At 42.9% G+C, this 20,679-nt stretch overlaps 2 protein-coding genes across 2 annotated transcripts in view; both read left to right on the forward strand.

The window, feature by feature from the left end:
* Positions 1 to 4,862, forward strand: part of LOC142937571 (SH2 domain-containing protein 1B) — a 5,607-nt gene extending 745 nt beyond the window's left edge. Inside the window, exons 2-4 of the mRNA XM_076080562.1 lie at positions 454 to 517; positions 2,711 to 2,903; positions 2,981 to 4,862. Of these exons, the coding sequence (XP_075936677.1) occupies positions 454 to 517; positions 2,711 to 2,903; positions 2,981 to 3,021 (298 nt within the window). The 3' untranslated portion in view covers positions 3,022 to 4,862. The remainder of the gene's footprint in view (positions 1 to 453; positions 518 to 2,710; positions 2,904 to 2,980) is intronic.
* Positions 4,863 to 8,001: 3,139 nt separating this feature from the next.
* cip2a (cellular inhibitor of PP2A) lies at positions 8,002 to 20,679 on the forward strand. Its single transcript, XM_076080445.1, has 22 exons — positions 8,002 to 8,065; positions 8,266 to 8,368; positions 8,828 to 8,975; positions 9,515 to 9,627; positions 9,887 to 9,981; positions 10,068 to 10,164; positions 10,484 to 10,606; positions 10,841 to 10,986; positions 11,095 to 11,170; positions 11,503 to 11,748; positions 12,136 to 12,298; positions 12,381 to 12,507; positions 12,718 to 12,817; positions 12,898 to 13,016; positions 13,709 to 13,877; positions 14,099 to 14,173; positions 14,649 to 14,759; positions 18,728 to 18,924; positions 19,133 to 19,246; positions 19,386 to 19,468; positions 19,913 to 20,052; positions 20,408 to 20,679. Exons 2-22 carry the CDS (start codon positions 8,267 to 8,269, stop codon positions 20,552 to 20,554), a joined length of 2,691 nt encoding a protein of 896 aa, XP_075936560.1. The 5' UTR covers positions 8,002 to 8,065; position 8,266; the 3' UTR covers positions 20,555 to 20,679.

Genomic DNA, 20,679 nt, shown 5'->3' on the forward strand with positions numbered 1-20,679 from the left:
ATGAGTACTCTTTAGTGTGTATAGTGTGTATAATGAGTACTCTTTAATGTGTATAGTGTGTACACATTAGTGTGTTTAGTGTGTATAGTGAGTATTGTTTAGTGTTTATACCGAGTACTGTTTAGTGAGTACTCTAGTGTGTATAATGAGTACTGTTTAGTGTATTTAATGAGTACTATTTGGTGTGTATAGTGGGTACTGTTCTCTCCTGCCGCACTATTCCAGACACAAAGTCGTTCTTATCAACAAATGTAGATCTTTTTGATATAACATTGTTTCTAAAGTTCCGTTATAAAGAGAGGAATGTCCTCCGGGTCATGTGACCACATTGTCAGCATCATCCTTTGTTTTTGGGACGTGTTGTTTCAGCCACGACTTACTGCTGAAATTCCTCCCGTTAATGTAGTTTATTAATAATCTAATATCCTGTATGCACCTTGTCTATCTCTGCAGCTATAAGAGGGTGGTGTATACGTACAGACTGCTGCAGACACGCACTGGACACTACACTCTCATGGTAAACACACACACACACACACTGTGTGAATACATTTAGGGCCATAGTCTCGATCCACGTCGCTCCTTTGCATGGATAAGGAATTACATTGATCAGATTGTGGTCTACATGTTGTTTCCATGCCGTCTCTAAACGGTTCCATTCTGACAGAAATGTGACGAGTATTGAAAGTTGGTGTTTTTCTCTGACTTCTTTACTCTGTAATCTCTGTAACTCTAGATCATATTTCATTATGACAAAACGTTTCAATTAACATTTATTCAGCAAGTAAAAAAATCCACTGTGACGTCTTTAAATGTCTTGTTTTGTCGAACCAACAGTCTAAAACTCAAAAATACCCAGCTGTAGTTCTTTATTAATAAAACTGCCTAAAAGTAGTTACATATAAGCACACATACAGTATACGTGTAGAGTGCATCTATGGTTACATGTTAACACTGAGGCCATTACCTCAATGTCCTCAGTGGCAGCAACAGTTCTGCTGAGAGAAAAACACACAATGTAGAGGAAACCAAACGAAGTGTCTCGGCCACACTGACCATCATTCAGTCTCACCCTGTGTGTGTGTGTGTGTGTGTGTGTGTGTGTGTGTGTGTGTGTGTGTGTGTGTGTGTGTGTGTGTGTCGTCATGGTAAAATGTGGTCCTCCATGGAGACACCGACTGTAGCAGGAAGTACCACAGAGGATGTTTGAAGTACTAGATGCTAGTTTATTTGTTTTATTCTTAATATTTCCACTTCCAACACAAAGTCAACAGGATGAACATTGTTTGATTAAAATGGAGAAAAGAAAAGATAAATCTTTTTTAGCGCCTGATGTAAATCATTAACATCGCTCATATTCTCTAATTATTTAGTCTAAATATACATTTTATCATCATCAGCTGATCTTAACACAAAAAGACGTCATTACATTTTCAGGCTCTGATCTAACTAACGAAGTAAGAATGTTCTGATGCACCGTTTGTGTTTCTCTTTTCTCATGTTTATTTTGTGGATTTATGTTACTTGCATGTGAGAAGGACAACATATAAGTTCCTTATAATCCAACATATGCTTTGCTTTGTTCATAACAACTCTACAGTGTTTGAGAGAACATCTTCAGTCTGGAGGCAACAACATGTTTTTCCTCCTCCTCCTCCTTCTAGAACTGAGATCAGATCAGTTAATGGAAACTCAGCCGTTATTAGCTCGTCACAGGAAACTCTCTGACGTGTGTTGAGACACAAACACTGTGCATGTTTGTCAGGGGCACTTTTTTCCACTCAAAGTATCGAGTGTCAATCAAATCTGCACGTTGAGGAAACATTTGAGTTTCCAGATGAGTGAACGGCTCCACACGTCTCTTCAGTGATGAAGTTCAAACTGATTATCAGGCTGTTAAGAGTTTAAATTTACATTTTGATCCAAATTATTTGCCATTTTGGGGCGATTTACATCTTTAAAAAATGTTTTTTATCGTCTTTCATGTTATTTTTTTTACTTCATGTTTTTATTTTCCACTCCAAATATATATTGTTGTGTTTCCACTTCTATCTAAATATTCATTTTCCCACATGTTGTTAGATTTTAGAGCTGAAACTACCAGTTGATTGTCAACTCTTTTTGATAATTAGTTAAATGTTTGCTCCAGCCTCTTCAATGTGAGGATTGTTGTTTTGTTTTATATGATTTTTAACAGATGATCTTTGGGTTTTGGGACAGTTAAAGACGTTACACTGGACATTTGTAATGTTCTCCTTGACTTCCTGTTTGTGGCTTTCAGCTCCAAGCCCATTGGTTCCTACTGAAGATGTAAATCTTTAAAAAAACAACAGCTCTCAAATATATAGTTTCATTTTTAAAACTGCTGGTCGCTGTAGTTCTTATTAAACAAACAAAAGGGACTTTGTTGGGGACTATTTTCAGCGGCGGATGAATCTGCATTTGGTGCTCTAGTGAGTGTGTGTGGCAGCAGGAAGTGTGTGAGGGAGAGAGGAACATTAAAATAATAAAAATAGTTAGTTCCAGCCTCTTCTGTTTTATATGATTTCAAACTGAATATCTTTGGGTTTTAGACTGTTGGTCCAACAAAACAAGACATTTAAAGACGTCACATTGGACTTCTATCGTTTCATTCTGTAGACACAGTCAGGGTTCCTCTCATGTTCTTTCTCTCCTCCTTTGAGACTCTTTGCTGTTGTTGTTCCTTCAGACTGCAGGAGGTTTGGATGAGACATTTTTTAAGACTTTGGACGATCTGATCCGTCACTATAAGAAGAAGAACCAGGGCCTGGCCATGCACCTGCGCCACTCCGTCAAAAGGAAGACGGCCCTGTTGGTGAAGCCCCAAAAACCTCCTGAACCACCGGAGTCGCCTTCACCTGAGGACGACCCCGACTATCAGAGTACGTCACTTTAACCTCCATGTCTTCCTTCTCACAGCATCGTGTGGATGTTTGACCGTTTCTTCATTTCCCTCCAGATGTTCCTGACTCTGACTACGTCGAAGTCTTGCCTCCTTGAACGTCTCTGACATTTAAGCTTCAAACATGTGAGGAGAGAGAAAAAGTCTCTAAATGTTGGATTCAATTCAGAATAATGATCGAAGGCACTTTGACAAATAGGCACACGCTGAAGAAGAGGACTCTCCGTCTGCTTGTACGTCTGTAATTAACAGTGGAAATGTGGGTCGGTCCTCCGCTGTGGTCCAGACTGAACATTCGTGGTCCCCTGAGGATGAACCGTAGTCACTTCGGTGATGCTTTCACTTTTCATTTACTTCCCTTATCTGGTCAAATACTTTGTTGTTGTTTGCAAAACTCATGACTTTGTGTTTAGTACTATTTAGCAAACGATAGCATGCTAAGATGCTAAGCTAAGATGGTGAACGGTATACCTTTAGAATCAGCATGTAAACGTGCTAATGTTAGCATCAGTGAAAGTACTCCGATGTTTTACTTATTAAGTAGCAATACTATATTACAGAAATACTTTGCTACGTAAGTAAAAGTCCTGCATTCAAAATTGTACTCAAGTAAAAGTATAAAAGTATTAGCATCAGTCCCGAAAGTAAAAGTACTCATTATTTAGACTGACCCATTTCAGAATCATATATATTATATACTAAATTATAGTTATAGATGCATTCATATATTCATAATTCATTAATGTTTCAGCTGGTCAAGTTAGAGCTAACATTTTAACTACTTTATGTATTTATATTTTCGTAATACCAGAACTTCATCATCATTGTCGAAACGCAGCACGCAGCTTCTGGTTGCTTGGATGCTTCTGGATGCAACGTGTGAACTAAATTCACATATTTCATATTGCAGAACAAAATCTCTTCAGCTGGTGTTTATTCAGACGTCTAACCACAAACACCTTAAAAAACACACAGGAAGTGTTAAAAGAGTTATATCTGCATTTTAGGACTTATTCCTGCAGCTCTCTATTAAATGTTATGATTTGCATGTGACACATCCAAACTTTAATGCATGTGAAGCTCAGTTTCAGTTTGTCTCAGGCTGTTGTTGACCATCAGCAACATGCAGAGCACAGCTTCCATTTTTCTGTCTTTGACTTGAGAAACTAACCACTGGAACCACTTGAACCACATGTAGCTTCGAGCTTAAAACATTTATTGGTCATCAGAGCCGAGATGAACGTAGAAACTCAGAAACGTTTTAATACGTAGAAGCTCTCAAACTGTTGCTGTCTGTCAGGTTTTACTTTATTCTTATTTATTTATGAAAGCACCAGAAGCATCGAGTGGCAGTTTTCTTCGTATTTTATTTTTCTACTTCTCCACAAATTCCATGAAATGACAAATAAACTGTTTCGCAATACTTCTGACTTCCTGAGGTGTTCAGATGCTACACACTGATCAGCATGTTCAAAGCATCAAGTACCAGTCTGATCTGCACACATGCAAACATTTTAAATCAAGTTCAAAGGAAATTCAAAGTGATTATCAGACAGAGTTTTAGATTCAAGGCACAATTTTGAATCTATATTTTTAATCTATATATATATTGTTGTTTTTCCACTTTTATCTAAATATTTCCCTCTTTTTGCTTCTTTTTCGCTTCCCGCATATTGCTGTTAGATTTAGAGCTCAAACTATTAGTCGATTTATGAGAAAATGAATGGTCAGCAGTTTTTGATAATTGGTTAATTAGCCTCTCCAACGTGTTTCTCTGTTTAATATGATTTTAAACTGATTATCTTTTGGTTTTTGGACTGTTGGTCCAATAAAACGAGACAGTTAAAGACGTCATCTTGGACATTTTTTTGTTTGTTTTTTCTTACAGCAACAGTCCGTCTCTCAATACTGTCTCCCTTCCTGTCTGTGGCTCTCAGCTCCGAGCACATTGGTGTCCACATAATCCACATTTGGTGCTCTAGTGAGTGTTTTTATGTGTGACTGAGTCAAAACAAACTCAAGTGTGTTCATGATGATGAAGGAACATGTCAGCCAGTGTCACAGTGTTGTTAATGGGAGGAGACTGTAGATACGTGCAGCGTTAGTTTAGTTTTTTCATGGGATTTTAGAAAATTAATCTGAAATATGTGGTTTGTTTCTATTTTTTATTGGTCTTTCTATATTGAGCTATAAATACATTGATTTGTCCTGGATGTTGTTTAAATCCAGTGATGAGCTGCAGCGAGTTGTTAGTCTCCAAAGATAAAGAAACAGTTTAATTCTGAGCATTAAGGAGCAGCGAACGAATCATTCTGAGACCCTGAAAACACGTTTTCTTAAACATTTTCTGCCAAAGTTAGTTTACTGCACCGGAGATATGTAATCATGTTAAGCTCTTAATTAATGATGCCTGCTGTTATTATTAAGTTTCATTATTCTATGTTATAAATAAATACTTGTAGGAGATTTTATTCATAGTTTTTAAAGCAACATGACGCTGTAAAACCAAAAGTATGAACGTTGGAAGTGCTATGATGCTTTTTCAAAGAGCATGAAGACAATATTTAATGTTGTATAAGCTGCATTAACAGACAGACGGGTTGTGGGGGTATAAGATCACGTTGTCAAACTGTTTGTGAGTCTGTAGCTGAAGTAGTTTTGACGTAGAATCACTTTATTAAAGTAAACGTAAAAGAAACAGAAAACAAAATGTCGTGTGAACAAACCCTTCAGTGCTGAGATCTTGACAGATATGAAGCTTCAGTTCTGTGAAAGCACGTGACTGATCGTATCTGAGTGTCTGGACATCACGTTTACATTCAGCAGCAGGAACATGCGGTCTGCCTGCTGGTGTCCCGTCGTCTGTTTGTGTTTCACTTGTTTCATGCAGTGAAAGGGCAAAATAAAAACATTTTAATGTATTTCTATGCAGACAGGGATATATCATAAATATGAATTTGTTTTCTAAAATGTCATTCTTGCAGACGCAACAAATCTGAAATCAGAAGAATGTTAATATTTTGAGAAAGTAAAGGAGACTCAACAGGTTGGACGAAAGCAAACCAGGTCTGTGTGTTTGTGAGGACAACGACAGCGCCGCACATCCTGTGTCTGCTTTCACACCGTTACAAGCTGCTCAACAGACTCTTCACACTTCTTCACGGGCCTCTTCTGTTAAAGCATTACTTTCACTTAGAACAAGAAGAGCAACATATTCGTGTTTTGGGGCGATTTATTGCACATTTGCACAAGCTTCTGTCTGTTTAATGTGTGTGTGTGTGTGTGGGGGGGGGGGGGTGGGGTGGGGTGGGGGGGGAGTGTGTGTGAGTGAGTGCGTGTGTGTGTGTGTGTGTGTGTGTGTGTGTGTGTGTGTGTGTGTGTGTGCAGTTTTTGACCAAACAAGTGCAGAAGAAAACAACTGAGACACATGAGAAGCAAAAACAATTGGGTTTTAAGAGTGCGGTCAAACCACAGTTTCCCACAGATACAGAAGCAGCTATAAACGTCTACAGCTCACTTTTATATATGCATACATTATATATATACTGTATATACTGTATATATATATACTGTATATATATAATGTATATACTATATATATATAATATATATACAGTATATACAGTATATATATATAATATATATACTGTATATAGTATGTAATATATATACTATATATACATCCACCATTGGTCTGAAACAGCCGAAAATCTTGATTTTATGAAAGTAGATTGTGGAACGTGTCATGAACGTCTTCATCTGCTCAGGACACTTTTATTTCATAACAACAAACATGATTTCACTGACACGTTACATTCAGTTGGTGTTGATAACAGGTCGATATTATCAACCTATCACAGGTTATCAACACGACCAGCTGATGAGTAAGAAGAAATGGGGTTGACATGCGTGACAGGACCTTTCGTGCACCCTGCTCTGTTTCCAGTCGGATGCAACATTTCTAATGACGGCAAACGGCCGAACACATAATACAAAGGAACAAGAGAAGACATGCTATATGGACAAGTTTACTTTTCAAACTGTAAAACGTCCCACTCATCTCGGCCACAGCTCTTTAGTGACCACATGTGAACCTTATTGTAATGTGGGCTTATGTGTTGTTCATGCTTTCAAAGGAGGCAGAAAATGTGTCAATATATCGTTTTTTACTCTTAAATATCCATCTTGACATCTGGTATTGGTTGAGTTTAGCTGATATATTAGTTGACCCATTGTTAGTTATCAGCAAGCAGCCAAATGTCACTTCTAATACAGAATAAACAGTTTATTAGTTACACCTTTTAAGTCTGATACAATCAAACACAACAGTACTCTAATATAAATACTCAACAGCCCTACAGTACATTCATTTTTGTGAAGAAAAATAAATATATATATGTGTATATATTGTGGCAGACATACCAAAGTTTTTTGTTCAATTTTGATACAATAACTTTGAGCGGTTGTGTACTGGACTGGAAGTTTGTTTAACTAGGATGAATTAAAATAAAACATCTGTATAATGGAGTACATTGTACAACACCACTGAGCAGAGCAGAGAGCTGATAAATGATGATAAAATATTATCATTATTATTATTTTTATTATAATTGATGATAATTTATTTTATTATATTTAATTTGTATTATATTCTATTTTTTTATTTTATTATTTTTTGCTATATCATAATATGTTGTATAAACCTATTTTATTATATTATATAATTTTATTACATCTTAATATTTGTATTATATTTTATTGTCTTATATTTTATATTATTTAATTAAATGTATTAACTTCAACGGCTGGTTATGCTCCGCCCCGCCTACGTCACGTGACTCGCATGGCCGCGCCCAAGACAGACAGAGAGGGTAATGTATGTTTTTACTTCGCTTGATTTATCTGATAAATCTCACATCTAACTTGTGAATGCTGTTGGATTTAGAAGTACAAGAAATTTAGTCGTACAAAAATATTAATTTATATCATACACGAATGAATATAAGCTTTATAGCTGGAGCATTACACCCCTCCGCCTTTTCTCGTACATGGTCCGTTCCTTCCCGTTCAAAGCTGGAGGCGCGAGGAGGCAGCTGCCGGTTGTTGTTGTTTTTGCTTCCTAGAGAAGAAGAAACATCACAGGTATTCTTCCACAAACAAACCAGCAAGAACAATATTTAATGTAATCGTTTAAAGTATACAAGCACCAGTCAAGAATGTTAATCCACGTTTGAATATGTTATGAAACTGTTAGCTTGTTAGCTTAGTGTTAGCATCAAAGATGGACGGTGTAAAAACACGTCAGTTACTTTGTTTTTAAACGCATTGATTTGCCCACACAGGATGGACATGACGACGTGTTTGAAGTCTCTGTTGCTGGCTGTCCATCAGTACAGAGACGGAAGGACAGCGCAGAACGCGGCGCAGCTCCAGAGACTAGTGGAGGTGAGTCCAGATGTTCAGTCCTCTGACCTTAGTCCAGATGTTCAGTCCTCTGACCTTATGACCCTTCATGGTGACCACACTGAGTGGAGGTGAGACCAGATGTTCAGTACTAGGGTTACCACGATGGTGGTTCCATCTACAGCCACTACATCATGAGATGATTGATTTGGGAGGTGTTCTGGGCCTCTAGAATAAGATGAGTTGTGTATCATCCAGGTGTTTATGTCTTTAAGGATGCTTGAACTCCGTGACTAACTTTGGTTCTGCATGGTAGAGCTTAGTGTGGTTCCTTTAATGCCAATCAAATGTTCTTGTCTCTGTAATAGGATGTGAAACACAGTCCTTTATCTGATGTTATAAGATGTCATTAGTGATTCTCACACAGTGTGAGCTTTACTGAGAGTCTGTTGACTATGTTGCGTACCGTGTACCTGCATGTTGTTGTGTGTGTGTTTGCAGGAGATGTCAGGCCTTAAATATGACCAGCTGCTGTCCTCGGGTCAGGTTATGCCCCGCGAGTGTGTGAGGGGGCTGGTGGAGCTGTCTGGAAACCCGAACACCAGCCCCACCCTGACGAGCTCCATCATCTCTCTGCTGTCACAACTCGGTACGCGTTTCACACGCACACACACACACACACACGCACGCACACACACACACACACACACACACACACACACACACATTAAAAAACCTAAACGGCAGTTTTTCCTGGTGGCGTCACAAAGGAACAGGAGCCGGTGTCAATTTAATGTTCTGGCAATTTTGATAGCTTAAAGTCGTGGGTATATGAGCCCTCTTAGTTGGTCCCTTAATAAGATAGTGAAAGTAGAAAGCAACAGATCAGTGAGTGTGTGAGTCCTGAGGCAGAAAACTGAACTGCCGGCTGTTTCTGAACCTAAAACTCTTTGTGTTTTATACCCACCTTTCTCTCTCTCTCTCTCTCTCTCTCTCTGTCTCTCTGTCTCTCTCTCTCTGTCTCTCTCTCTCTCTATCTCTCTATCTCTCTCTCTCTCTCTCTGTCTCTCTCTCTCTCTCTCTCTCTCTCTCTCTCTCTCTCTCTCCCTCTCTCCCTCTCTCTCTCTCTCTCTCTCTCTCTCTCTCTCTCTCTCCCTCTCTCTCTCTCTCTCTCTCTCCTCCCTTCAGCCTGTGACGACGACAGTCTGGAGATTCTCAACAGCAGATACAACCTCACCAGCACCCTGGCGTCTGTGGTCCACTGCCACAGTGCCACACCGGGGGAGCCCCTGGTGCTGCAGGTGAGTCCAACCCTCAGCATCAACGCATGACCTCACTCTCTTCTGTGTACACTGCGTTATCATCAGTAGTCATGTTAAGTGCTACCGTCAGAGTGTTTGTTGCTTTACTTCCTTGTTCACAAAGCTTCTTCATCGTGTTTTCAAGTAAAAATAATGCTGAGTTCAAATATAATACATTAAGGAAACACTCCCCTAACCCTGACCTATACATGAAGCTATAGATCATTTATAGTAATGTTGTCTCGTGTGTATCGTTCAGTGTTTGCAGCTGCTGCAGAAACTGACGTACAACACTCGCGTCTTCCAGTCGACCAACTACATCCACGAGCTCGTCGCTTTTCTCATCACCAACATGTAAGAACCTTCCCGGTGTGATCTGCTGAACGACGTCTCTTCTCTGTCGTTGAACTAACCACGTGTCTCTGGCTCTTACGTCACAGCCAGTCTCACAATGACGACATCATCATGCCGTGCCTCGGCCTCTTGGTCAACCTGTGTCGAGACAACCGCTCCGTGCAGCGCCACATCAAGTCTCTGGTGAGTCTGAGTGGAAGCAGACACTCGCTTACGCTCACCTCATCACAGATGACCTGGTCGACAGGAAATTAACTGGACTGAAAAAACAAAACATTTGAAGACGATTGAGAAACAAAAGAAATCTGTACAGGCAGCTATTAGTCAGTATTTATTATATATTAGTTAGATATCTTAGATTTCTTCTTATCTGACGTCATGATGACTACGTCCACTTCTTCTATTCAGTCTGTTAGTTTCATGCTTTGTATTTGAACTATGCTAAATTGCATCGTCCCAAACAATATGGCCGTCTATTTGTGTGTTTGTGTTTTCTTTGCAGGACCACGTGAAGCCTTTCTACAGAACTCTGATCAACTTCCTGGCCCACAACAGTCTGACTGTGGTGGTCTTCACGCTGTCCATCCTGGCCAGCCTCACTCTGAATGAGAAGGTTGGAGAGAAGGTAGGAGGGAAACATACACCGTGCACCTTTATTTTATCCTCATCGCTGAGCGATACGAGCCAGAATCATACAGGGCTTTTCAAATCCTTATAACGATATATATATATATATATATATATATATATATATATATATATTTCCAGCTATACGCTGACTTTACACACACTCATCTCCTCTGTTTGTGTGTGTGTGTGTGTGTGTGTGTGTGTGTGTGTGTGTGTGTTTTTCCTGCAGCTCTTTGATGCCACAAACATCCACCAGACTTTCCAGCTTGTGTTCAACATCATTGTGAACGGAGACGGCACTCTGACACGAAAATACTCTGTGGACCTTTTGGTTGACTTGTTGAAAAACCCCAAGATAGCAGAATACCTCACCAGGTACACACACACACACACACACACACACACACACACACAGCCTTAACCTCAGTGTTCTTCGCTTCACGGCTCTGCTGACCTGAATTAAAACCACTTTTCCATTTCAAGGTATCAGCACTTCTCGGCATGTGTGTCTAAAGTTTTAGGACTGCTTCAATCCAAAGACCCCGACTCTGCAGCCAAGGTGCTCACGCAGTTTCACACGTCACACGTTATTCTACGCTGCGTATCTTAATGTAACTTTCCTACAACTAGACAGCGAAAGCATCACAGGTGTTTTAATGTGAGGCTCTGCAAGAACCACCGAGCTTTTTGTGGTAAAATAAACTTGTAACCGTGTTATTTGGGCTTTATTACATAGAGGACAGTAGAGCAGTGACAGGACATTAGGGGACAGACTACAAAACAGAACTACAGCTAACATATTGTCTTGATTGATTGATTTCAGCGTTTGGTGTATAAGATGTCAGAGACTAGTTTGAATTCACTCCGTCTTCATCCGTGTGTTGGTTGCAGGTGTTGGAGCTTCTCCTGGCCATGTGCAGCGTCTCCGGGCTGCGTCCGCTGCTGTGCGAGGTGGTTTTCAGGCCGGTGGCAGGACACAAACTCGGGGGGGCGGGCCGCAGCAGGCGGGGGGGCGGAGCGGACGACGGACGCAAGGCCGAGTCCGGGCTCTCCCTGGTGCAGTGGCTCAGCTCGCCGGTGGAGGGCGCCGAGTCCTGCTCGCTCCAGACCCTGCAGCTGCTCAACGAGCTGCTGGAGGTACGGAAGAAAAAAGACAGTTAATTAAGAAAAGAATCGACATTGCTTTATTATTGTGTTTGAAAATGTTAAAAATCTTATTGTTTACTTGCATTTCTTCCTGTATTTGATAAGGACATGAGAGCAGCAATGACATACAACAAAACTTGCTACATAAATGGATGGTACATTAAAAACTCATGAAAGCGGAGAATATATCACACACTTCAAAACATTTCTTTTCTTTTTTTCTCCATAATTTGCAACATTTGCTTCTGTCACTGCTGCCCTTGTGTTTACCCTCTAAACTTGCCTCCGACGTGACGTTCGTGTTGGACTCTGTAGGTCTTACTCGGGTGTGTCTGCAGCTCCTAACTTCCTCCCGTGTCCTCCTCTGTCTCGCTCCAGGAGGCGTTGGGATCAGACTCTGTGTCTGAATGTGTGCTGAGCTTCGTAGAGATGTTGCTCCCCGTCCTGTTGGGGCTCCTGAGGGGCCTCGATCCTTCACAGGGAGACGCTCACCTGAGAAAACACTGCCACCGCGTCACCCACGTCACCAGCCTGCTGCTCGATATCCTCCACCGGACCGTCAGCTGGTCTGTGTTTGTATTTTATTATCAATGTGTTTGTCTTTGAAGCCTTAACTCCTCCACTCCTGTGCGCCGAGGACTCCACCAGGTCCTTGGTGTCCCGTCAGGTGAGCGCTCAGCTCGGCCTCTCGCAGGTGGAATCCCTCCTCTCCCTCGCCTGCAACCCCTCTGGCTCTGACAGCGACCTCAGGTGAGCGAGTGCTGCTGTTATTAAATGAATAGATAGAAATGTACAGTAGAAAGGTGGCAGGTGTTTACCAGCAGGTTCCTTATTTATTTAGCTAACTAATACATGTATTTATTTATTTAAGTGTACAATCTTAGTTGAAATACATTAATTTGTTTGTAGAAAAAAAAGTAGCAATGACTGAGCTACCTTCGTTGTGTGTTTGTGTTTCAGTCAGGTGTGTGCAGACGCTCTGCTGAAGACTCTGGAGTTGATGAGTAAACTGAGACAACAGGTGAAGGACATGGAGACCAGCTTCTACAGGATGCTACAGGTAAACTCTCTTTGTCTCTCTGTCCTGTTCTGTAGTTTTCTCTGATTGTCTCTGATTGTCTCTGTGTCTTCATGTCTCAGGACCAGAGGATAGTGACCCCCCTCTCTCTGGCGCTGACGTCCCACCACAGAGAGCGCGTTCAGACCGGACTGTCTCTGTTGTTTGAAGCCTCCCCCCTCCCAGACTTCCCCTCTCTGGTGTGAGTGAATAGTTCTCTGATAAAAACACTGTCATCATGTCTGGAGATTACACAAAGAAGGACATTTTGTTTTGAGATGCTTTAGAAACAGGAGGTCTGAAATCTACATGTGAGTAAATATCTTTCAGCCAAATCAAAGTTTACAGAATATTCAACCTTTGTTTCTTCATAATGCTTTTAATACTTGACTTCTTTCTTTACAGGACTTTTATAAAGACAATAAAATAGTTCATGAATATGAGATATGAGAATACAGATAGTTACCATCCTTCTTCTACATATATATACTGTGTGTGTGTGTGTGTATATATATATATATATATATATATATATATATATATATATATATATATATATATATGTATGTATATATATATATATATATATATATATATATATATATATATATATATATATATATGTATATATATATATATATTTCTATTCTCTTTACTTCTTTCTTTTACAGGATGCGTTCACCTCTTCATGTTTCTAAAAATCCTTTAAATGAAACGATCAGAGAAGAAAAATAACTCCTCAAACTATTCACAACTTATGTTCATATTAACTTTAGAAGTTAAATACATAAAACACACGTCTGAATGTCTACAGTTGGTGAATGGGTTACGTATATAAACATTGTGTAACAGAGTAGTTGTAAGTTTCATTCATGGAACAATGTTCTCTCAAAGTCTGGGAGAAAGTATGGCCGCCAACAACGCCTATCGCCAGAGGGAGGCTGAGCTGTCCGTCAAACGCGTTGCCGTGCAGGAAGTCCCGCCCTCCAGCATACTGGACTGTTCCAGTGGTTCCAGCAGGAGCATCCACAGTCTGGTGGACAAGATACAGAACGGCTTAGAGGTAGTGTGTGTGTGTGTGTGTGTGTGTGTGTGTGTGTGTGTGTGTGTGTGTGTGTGTGTGTGTGTGTGTGTGTGTGTGTGTGTGTGTGTGTGTGTGTGTGTGTGTGTGTGTGTGTGTGTGAGAGAAAAGAAATCTTCTTTGTGCTGAAAGTACTGAGGTGAACTCTTGTCTTCAGCTGTCTCTGTCTCTGTCTCTGTCTCTTCTCTCATGTTGGTTTGTAGCTGCAGGAACACGAGAAGGACTCCCACGTGTCTCAGATCATCGACGTTTATGAACAGAAGCTCTCAGTGTTTGCGGTGAGTTTGTTCAACTGGACAAACACTGCTTTATGTTATTTAGTTGTTTTTAATATTGTGAAAGTTCTTCAGTGATTGAAGGAGAAATAACTCTCCTGCTTCGTATCTTAAATCTTTATGAAGCTTATTATCAGTCGTTGACTCGGGTCTGGTGTCATATTTGATATTTTATGCTGATGCTGTATTTCACTGCATTAGATTGAGTGTTTCTAATACAATTCTTTATACATGGGCACCAAAATCTATAAATATAAGATATAAGGTAAATAAATCTCATGCATCACAGGATTCACAGAGGTGTTGCAGGGTTAAACTGGATTAAACTGTACAAAAAGCTTTCTGGTCATTTAAATAACTGTATCCTGAAAATGAGACAACTGGATTACATTTATTGAGTTGAGTCTTTATTGATTGTAGTGTTATGACGTTCGTGGGTCATTCAGTTGAACATATCTTATTGTATTTGTGTCGTCAGTCTAAGGAGACTTGTCTGCAGGACTTGTTGGAGGCCAAAGCTCTGGCTCTTTCTCAGGCCGACCGTCTCATCGCTCAGTATCTGTTTGAACAAGCTCAGGCTGAAGCTGAGGTAACACACACACACACACACACACACACACACACACACACACACACACACACGCACACACACACACACACACACGGGGGGGTTGTCTGGTCTTCAGTGAGTAGTGTGCTAGTAGCTAACGTTAGCATCAAGGGCTAGAACCTTTACCGTTCTTTGGCTCGTCTCTCTCATTGGCTAAAACAGCGACGTAATCCTCCAGAGTTTAACTCCTGAGTATCAAACCTCGATGAGCCTGAGGACGTTTTGGGAGGTTTAAGACTGGATCAGTAAACCCCTCACATTACCAGATGATCCGGGCCGAACATCGGTACCAACCGACGTCCCAGACCCAATTTCTCTGGATTTTTGAGGGAGTGAATCAGGATTAAATCAGCCCAAAACTCCTGCAGTCTGAGCCCGGCTTTACCCTCACCTTACCCTCAGCTTACCCTCACCTTACCCTCACCTTACCCTCACCTTACCCTCACCTTACCCTCAGCTTACCCTCAGCTTACCCTCAGCTTACCCTCAGCTTACCCTCACCTTACCCTCACCTTACCCTCACCTTACCCTCACCTTACCCTCACCTTACCCTCACCTTACCCTCACCTTACCCTCACCTTACCCTCACCTTACCCTCACCTTACCCTCACCTTACCCTCAGCTTACCCTCAGCTTACCCTCACCTTACCCTCACCTTACCCTCACCTTACCCTCAGCTTACCCTCAGCTTACCCTCAGCTTACCCTCAGCTTACCCTCACCTTACCCTCACCTTACCCTCACCTTACCCTCACCTTACCCTCACCTTACCCTCACCTTACCCTCACCTTACCCTCAGCTTACCCTCACCTTACCCTCAGCTTACTTTACCCTCACCTTACCCTCACCTTACCCTCAGCTTACCCTCAGCTTACCCTCAGCTTACCCTCACCTTACCCTCAGCTTACCCTCACCTTACCCTCACCTTACCCTCACCTTACCCTCACATTACCCTCAGTTTACCCTCACCTTACCCTCAGCTTACCCTCAGTTTACCCTCACCTTACCCTCACCTTACCCTCACCTTACCCTCACCTTACCCTCAGCTTACCCTCAGCTTACCCTCAGCTTACTTTACCCTCACCTTACCCTCACCTTACCCTCACCTTACCCTCAGCTTACTTTACCCTCACCTTACCCTCACCTTACCCTCACCTTACCCTCAGCTTACCCTCAGCTTACTTTACCCTCACCTTACCCTCACCTTACCCTCACCTTACCCTCACCTTACCCTCACCTTACCCTCACCTTACCCTCAGCTTACCTTACCCTCACCTTACCCTCACCTTACCCTCACCTTACCCTCAGCTTACCTTACCCTCACCTTACCCTCACCTTACCCTCAGCTTACCTTACCCTCACCTTACCCTCACCTTACCCTCACCTTACCCTCAGCTTACCCTCAGCTTACTTTACCCTCACCTTACCCTCAGTTTACCCTCACCTTACCCTCAGCTTACCCTCAGCTTACTTTACCCTCACCTTACCCTCACCTTACCCTCACCTTACCCTCAGCTTACCCTCAGCTTACCCTCACCTTACCCTCACCTTACCCTCACCTTACCCTCAGTTTACCCTCACCTTACCCTCACCTTACCCTCAGTTTACCCTCACCTTACCCTCACCTTACCCTCAGTTTACCCTCAGCTCACCTTACCCTCACCTTACCCTCACCTTACCCTCACCTTACCCTCAGCTTACCCTCAGCTTACTTTACCCTCACCTTACCCTCACCTTACCCTCAGCTTACCCTCAGCTTACTTTACCCTCACCTTACCCTCACCTTACCCTCAGCTTACCCTCAGCTTACTTTACCCTCACCTTACCCTCACCTTACCCTCACCTTACCCTCAGCTTACCCTCAGCTTACTTTACCCTCACCTTACCCTCACCTTACCCTCACCTTACCCTCAGCTTACCCTCAGCTTACTTTACCCTCACCTTACCCTCACCTTACCCTCACCTTACCCTCACCTTACCCTCACCTTACCCTCAGCTTACCCTCAGTTTACCCTCACCTTACCCTCACCTTACCCTCAGCTTACCCTCACCTTACCCTCAGTTTACCCTCAGCTCACCTTACCCTCACCTTACCCTCAGCTTACCCTCAGCTTACCCTCAGCTTACTTTACCCTCACCTTACCCTCACCTTACCCTCACCTTACCCTCACCTTACCCTCAGCTTACTTTACCCTCACCTTACCCTCACCTTACCCTCAGCTTACCCTCACCTTACCCTCAGCTTACTTTACCCTCACCTTACCCTCACCTTACCCTCACCTTACCCTCACCTTACCCTCAGCTTACCCTCAGCTTACTTTACCCTCACCTTACCCTCACCTTACCCTCACCTTACCCTCACCTTACCCTCACCTTACCCTCACCTTACCCTCAGCTTACCTTACCCTCACCTTACCCTCACCTTACCCTCACCTTACCCTCAGCTTACCTTACCCTCACCTTACCCTCACCTTACCCTCAGCTTACCTTACCCTCACCTTACCCTCACCTTACCCTCACCTTACCCTCAGCTTACCCTCAGCTTACTTTACCCTCACCTTACCCTCAGTTTACCCTCACCTTACCCTCAGTTTACCCTCACCTTACCCTCAGTTTACCCTCACCTTACCCTCAGCTTACCCTCAGCTTACTTTACCCTCACCTTACCCTCACCTTACCCTCAGCTTACCCTCAGCTTACCCTCACCTTACCCTCACCTTACCCTCACCTTACCCTCACCTTACCCTCAGTTTACCCTCACCTTACCCTCAGTTTACCCTCACCTTACCCTCACCTTACCCTCAGTTTACCCTCACCTTACCCTCACCTTACCCTCAGTTTACCCTCAGCTCACCTTACCCTCACCTTACCCTCACCTTACCCTCACCTTACCCTCAGCTTACCCTCAGCTTACCCTCAGTTTACCCTCAGCTTACTTTACCCTCACCTTACCCTCACCTTACCCTCAGCTTACCCTCAGCTTACCTTCACCTTACCCTCACCTTACCCTCAGTTTACCCTCAGCTCACCTTACCCTCACCTTACCCTCACCTTACCCTCACCTTACCCTCAGTTTACCCTCAGCTCACCTTACCCTCACCTTACCCTCAGCTTACCCTCAGCTTACCTTCACCTTACCCTCACCTTACCCTCAGTTTACCCTCAGCTCACCTTACCCTCACCTTACCCTCAGCTTACCCTCAGTTTACCCTCAGCTTACTTTACCCTCACCTTACCCTCACCTTACCCTCAGCTTACCTTCACCTTACCCTCAGCTTACCCTCAGCTTACCCTCAGCTTACCCTCAGCTTACCCTCAGCTTACCCTCAGCTTACTTTACCCTCACCTTACCCTCACCTTACCCTTACCTTACCCTCACCTTACCCTCAGCTTACCCTCAGCTTACTTTACCCTCACCTTACCCTCACCTTACCCTTACCTTACCCTCACCTTACCCCCAGCTTACCCTCAGCTTAAAATGCACTGAGAATGTGACAGTGATCAGATTTATAACCCCACAAGACACACAGGTAAATATTGTCCTAGAGTTTAGTTTTCTCTCTGATTCGAGCTGAATCAGGTAGTTTATTTATCAAATAGTTGTTTGCAACTATTTTGCTAATCGCTGAAACATTTTGGGCTACAGACAAAGCAAACATGGCAACCATTTACTGCTGTTTGTGTGATTGTAAACTGAATGTCTTTTGAAACTGGAGTCTGTGAAAACTGTAAAAATATGAATCAAGAACAAATGCAGATGAATCAACATAGCTCTGCTTCAGAACTCGGGTCGTATCACGATGATATTTAGACTAAAATAAAGAACTCAGCTTGGACTAAAGGTCTCAGATTTTATTCTAGAATGTTGCTGGAATATGAAACTTAGACATCACAATGTCCAGAATAAATGATTATTACTAATTAAACCTCGTTATTGTTTCATGACAGGCGTGTAAGCTGGGCAGCCTGCTGAAGGAGGCGGAGCGGCGTCGTGAGGATCTGCAGGGCGAGCTGAGCAACCAGGTGCAGGAGGTGGAGCTCTCCAAGGCCGACATCGAGGAGCTGCTGCGGCACAACGCCCGGCTGCAGCAGGACTCCGACACACACCAGGACCTCAAGGGAGTCTACAACGCCCTGCTCAACAGGTCAGAGGCAGGAGGCATGCAAGAAATACGTTTTAGTGAATCTGCAAGTCAGTTCCCTCAAAATTGCAAAAAATGCAATAATCGCACAATAATTCCACACATTAGTACCTGAATGCAGCATCCTGCAGTCAGCCGTTGTGTTGAGGTTCAGACAGAAGGAAGCGAGTGTAGGAGGCTTCAGCGTCTCACGGGTTGATTTCCTCTTCAGGTTCAACGAGAGCGAGCGGCTGCTGAAGGAGCTGCAGACGGCTCACATCTCACTCACCAAACAGAGCGACGCTCTGAGGAAGAACCACGAAGCGCTGCAGCTGCAGCACCAGAAGTAATCCACACACATCTGCATCCCATCTAAGCAGCTCTATTGTTAACATGAATACTGCAGGAAGCACGCTTTTGATGCTTCAGTCGTCCGTTTCAAAGGTTCAGGTTGCAGCGCCCTCTTTTAATTCTGTCTTTCTCAGGACGGCGTCGGGGCTGGAGGAGAGAGAGGAGGAGATCAGATCCCTCGGTTCAGATCTACAGCAGAAGAACAGCGACATCACAGGTTAGTCCGCCATCAACGTCCAAACAAAGATGTCTTTAAAGCTACTACAGGTAACTTTAACTTAGTGTTGGTTCTGTTGGTCCCTGTGGACTAAAGTGGTAGTGTCTCTGAGCACCAGAGTCTCTTTAGAAAACCTCTCATTCTACTGCAGCAGGTCTGACAGTCTGCCCCTCTCCGTCCTGGTTCTGGTTCTCCCGTGCCTCCCTTCCCTCCAGCGGGTCCAGCAATACGTCCTGGGTCTCCAGCAGCGTGGTGTCCGAATGAATATTTTTATCTTTAATGCACATGAAATGTAGAGGATGGTGAAAGAGGCAAAGCTCCTAAAGAGGGCTCCTGCGGGTGTTTCTCTCGGCACAGAGGAGCAGATTTTGGGTATAAATCCAGAGTTCAACCTTTATTTAACAAATATCTTCTTGAATAAATGCTTCGCCTCGTCCCCGTCAGGTCTGCGTGGTGAACTGCGAGCCGAGGAGGAGAAGCTGCAGGAGAAGGACCGAGAGAAGAGAGAGCTGGAGGAGACGGTGGATGTTTTGAGGAAGGAGCTGAACAAGACGGAGCAGGCCAGGAAGGAGGCGAGCATCAAGGTGAGGAAGAGGAGGACTCGTCTACACTTCATTTATGGCAGTTCATCTTTGACCTGTAGTCGGCTCCTGTTCCTAACACACTTCTGCTCTTAAAGATTCATATTTTCACGTCTTCAAGAGTAATTAAACCAGAAAATATTCACATTCAAGAAGCTGGAATCAGAGAATTTTGACTAATAAAACAAAGAGTGATAAACAAAAGAGAAACAAGCACATGAGAACACGTTTAAAGATTGATCTGCGATGTAGTTTTGGGCCTTAAAGGTTAAAGTATGAAACGTGCAGAGAGACGTTCACCACGTGAACCCTGTGATGATGCGTTTCCTGTCGTGATGATGCGTTTCCTGTCGTGCAGGCGTCGTCTCTGGAGATGCAGAAGAGCACGCTGGAGACCAAGCTGAAGCAGAAGGAGGACGAGCTGAGCAAACACTCGTCCATGATCGCCATGATCCACAGCCTCAGCAGCGGCAAGATGAAGAGCGACGTCAACCTGTCGCTCTGAGGAGACGAAGACGAGCGACGAAGGACAATAACAGTTTATAAGAAGGAAAACAAAGCTTTATGGACGATGATCTTCACCTTTAAACTTCTTGCACTTCATGACATCTATTAAACTAATATTTTAAA

This window comes from Anarhichas minor, unplaced genomic scaffold (genome assembly GCF_050575085.1).
Source record: "Anarhichas minor isolate MPS153535 unplaced genomic scaffold, ASM5057508v1 ptg000074l, whole genome shotgun sequence".
Taxonomy (NCBI): domain Eukaryota; kingdom Metazoa; phylum Chordata; class Actinopteri; order Perciformes; family Anarhichadidae; genus Anarhichas; species Anarhichas minor.

What these genes read in the sequence shown, in the direction of transcription:
- cip2a (XM_076080445.1), top strand. Translation starts at nt 8,267, where the DNA reads ATGGACATGACGACGTGTTTGAAGTCTCTGTTGCTGGCTGTCCATCAG. An exon ending in ATAGCAGAATACCTCACCAG is followed by an intron (nt 10,987 to 11,094) that starts GTACACACACAC and finishes TTCCATTTCAAG; the next exon opens with GTATCAGCACTTCTCGGCAT. An exon ending in GGAAGGAGGCGAGCATCAAG is followed by an intron (nt 20,053 to 20,407) that starts GTGAGGAAGAGG and finishes CCTGTCGTGCAG; the next exon opens with GCGTCGTCTCTGGAGATGCA.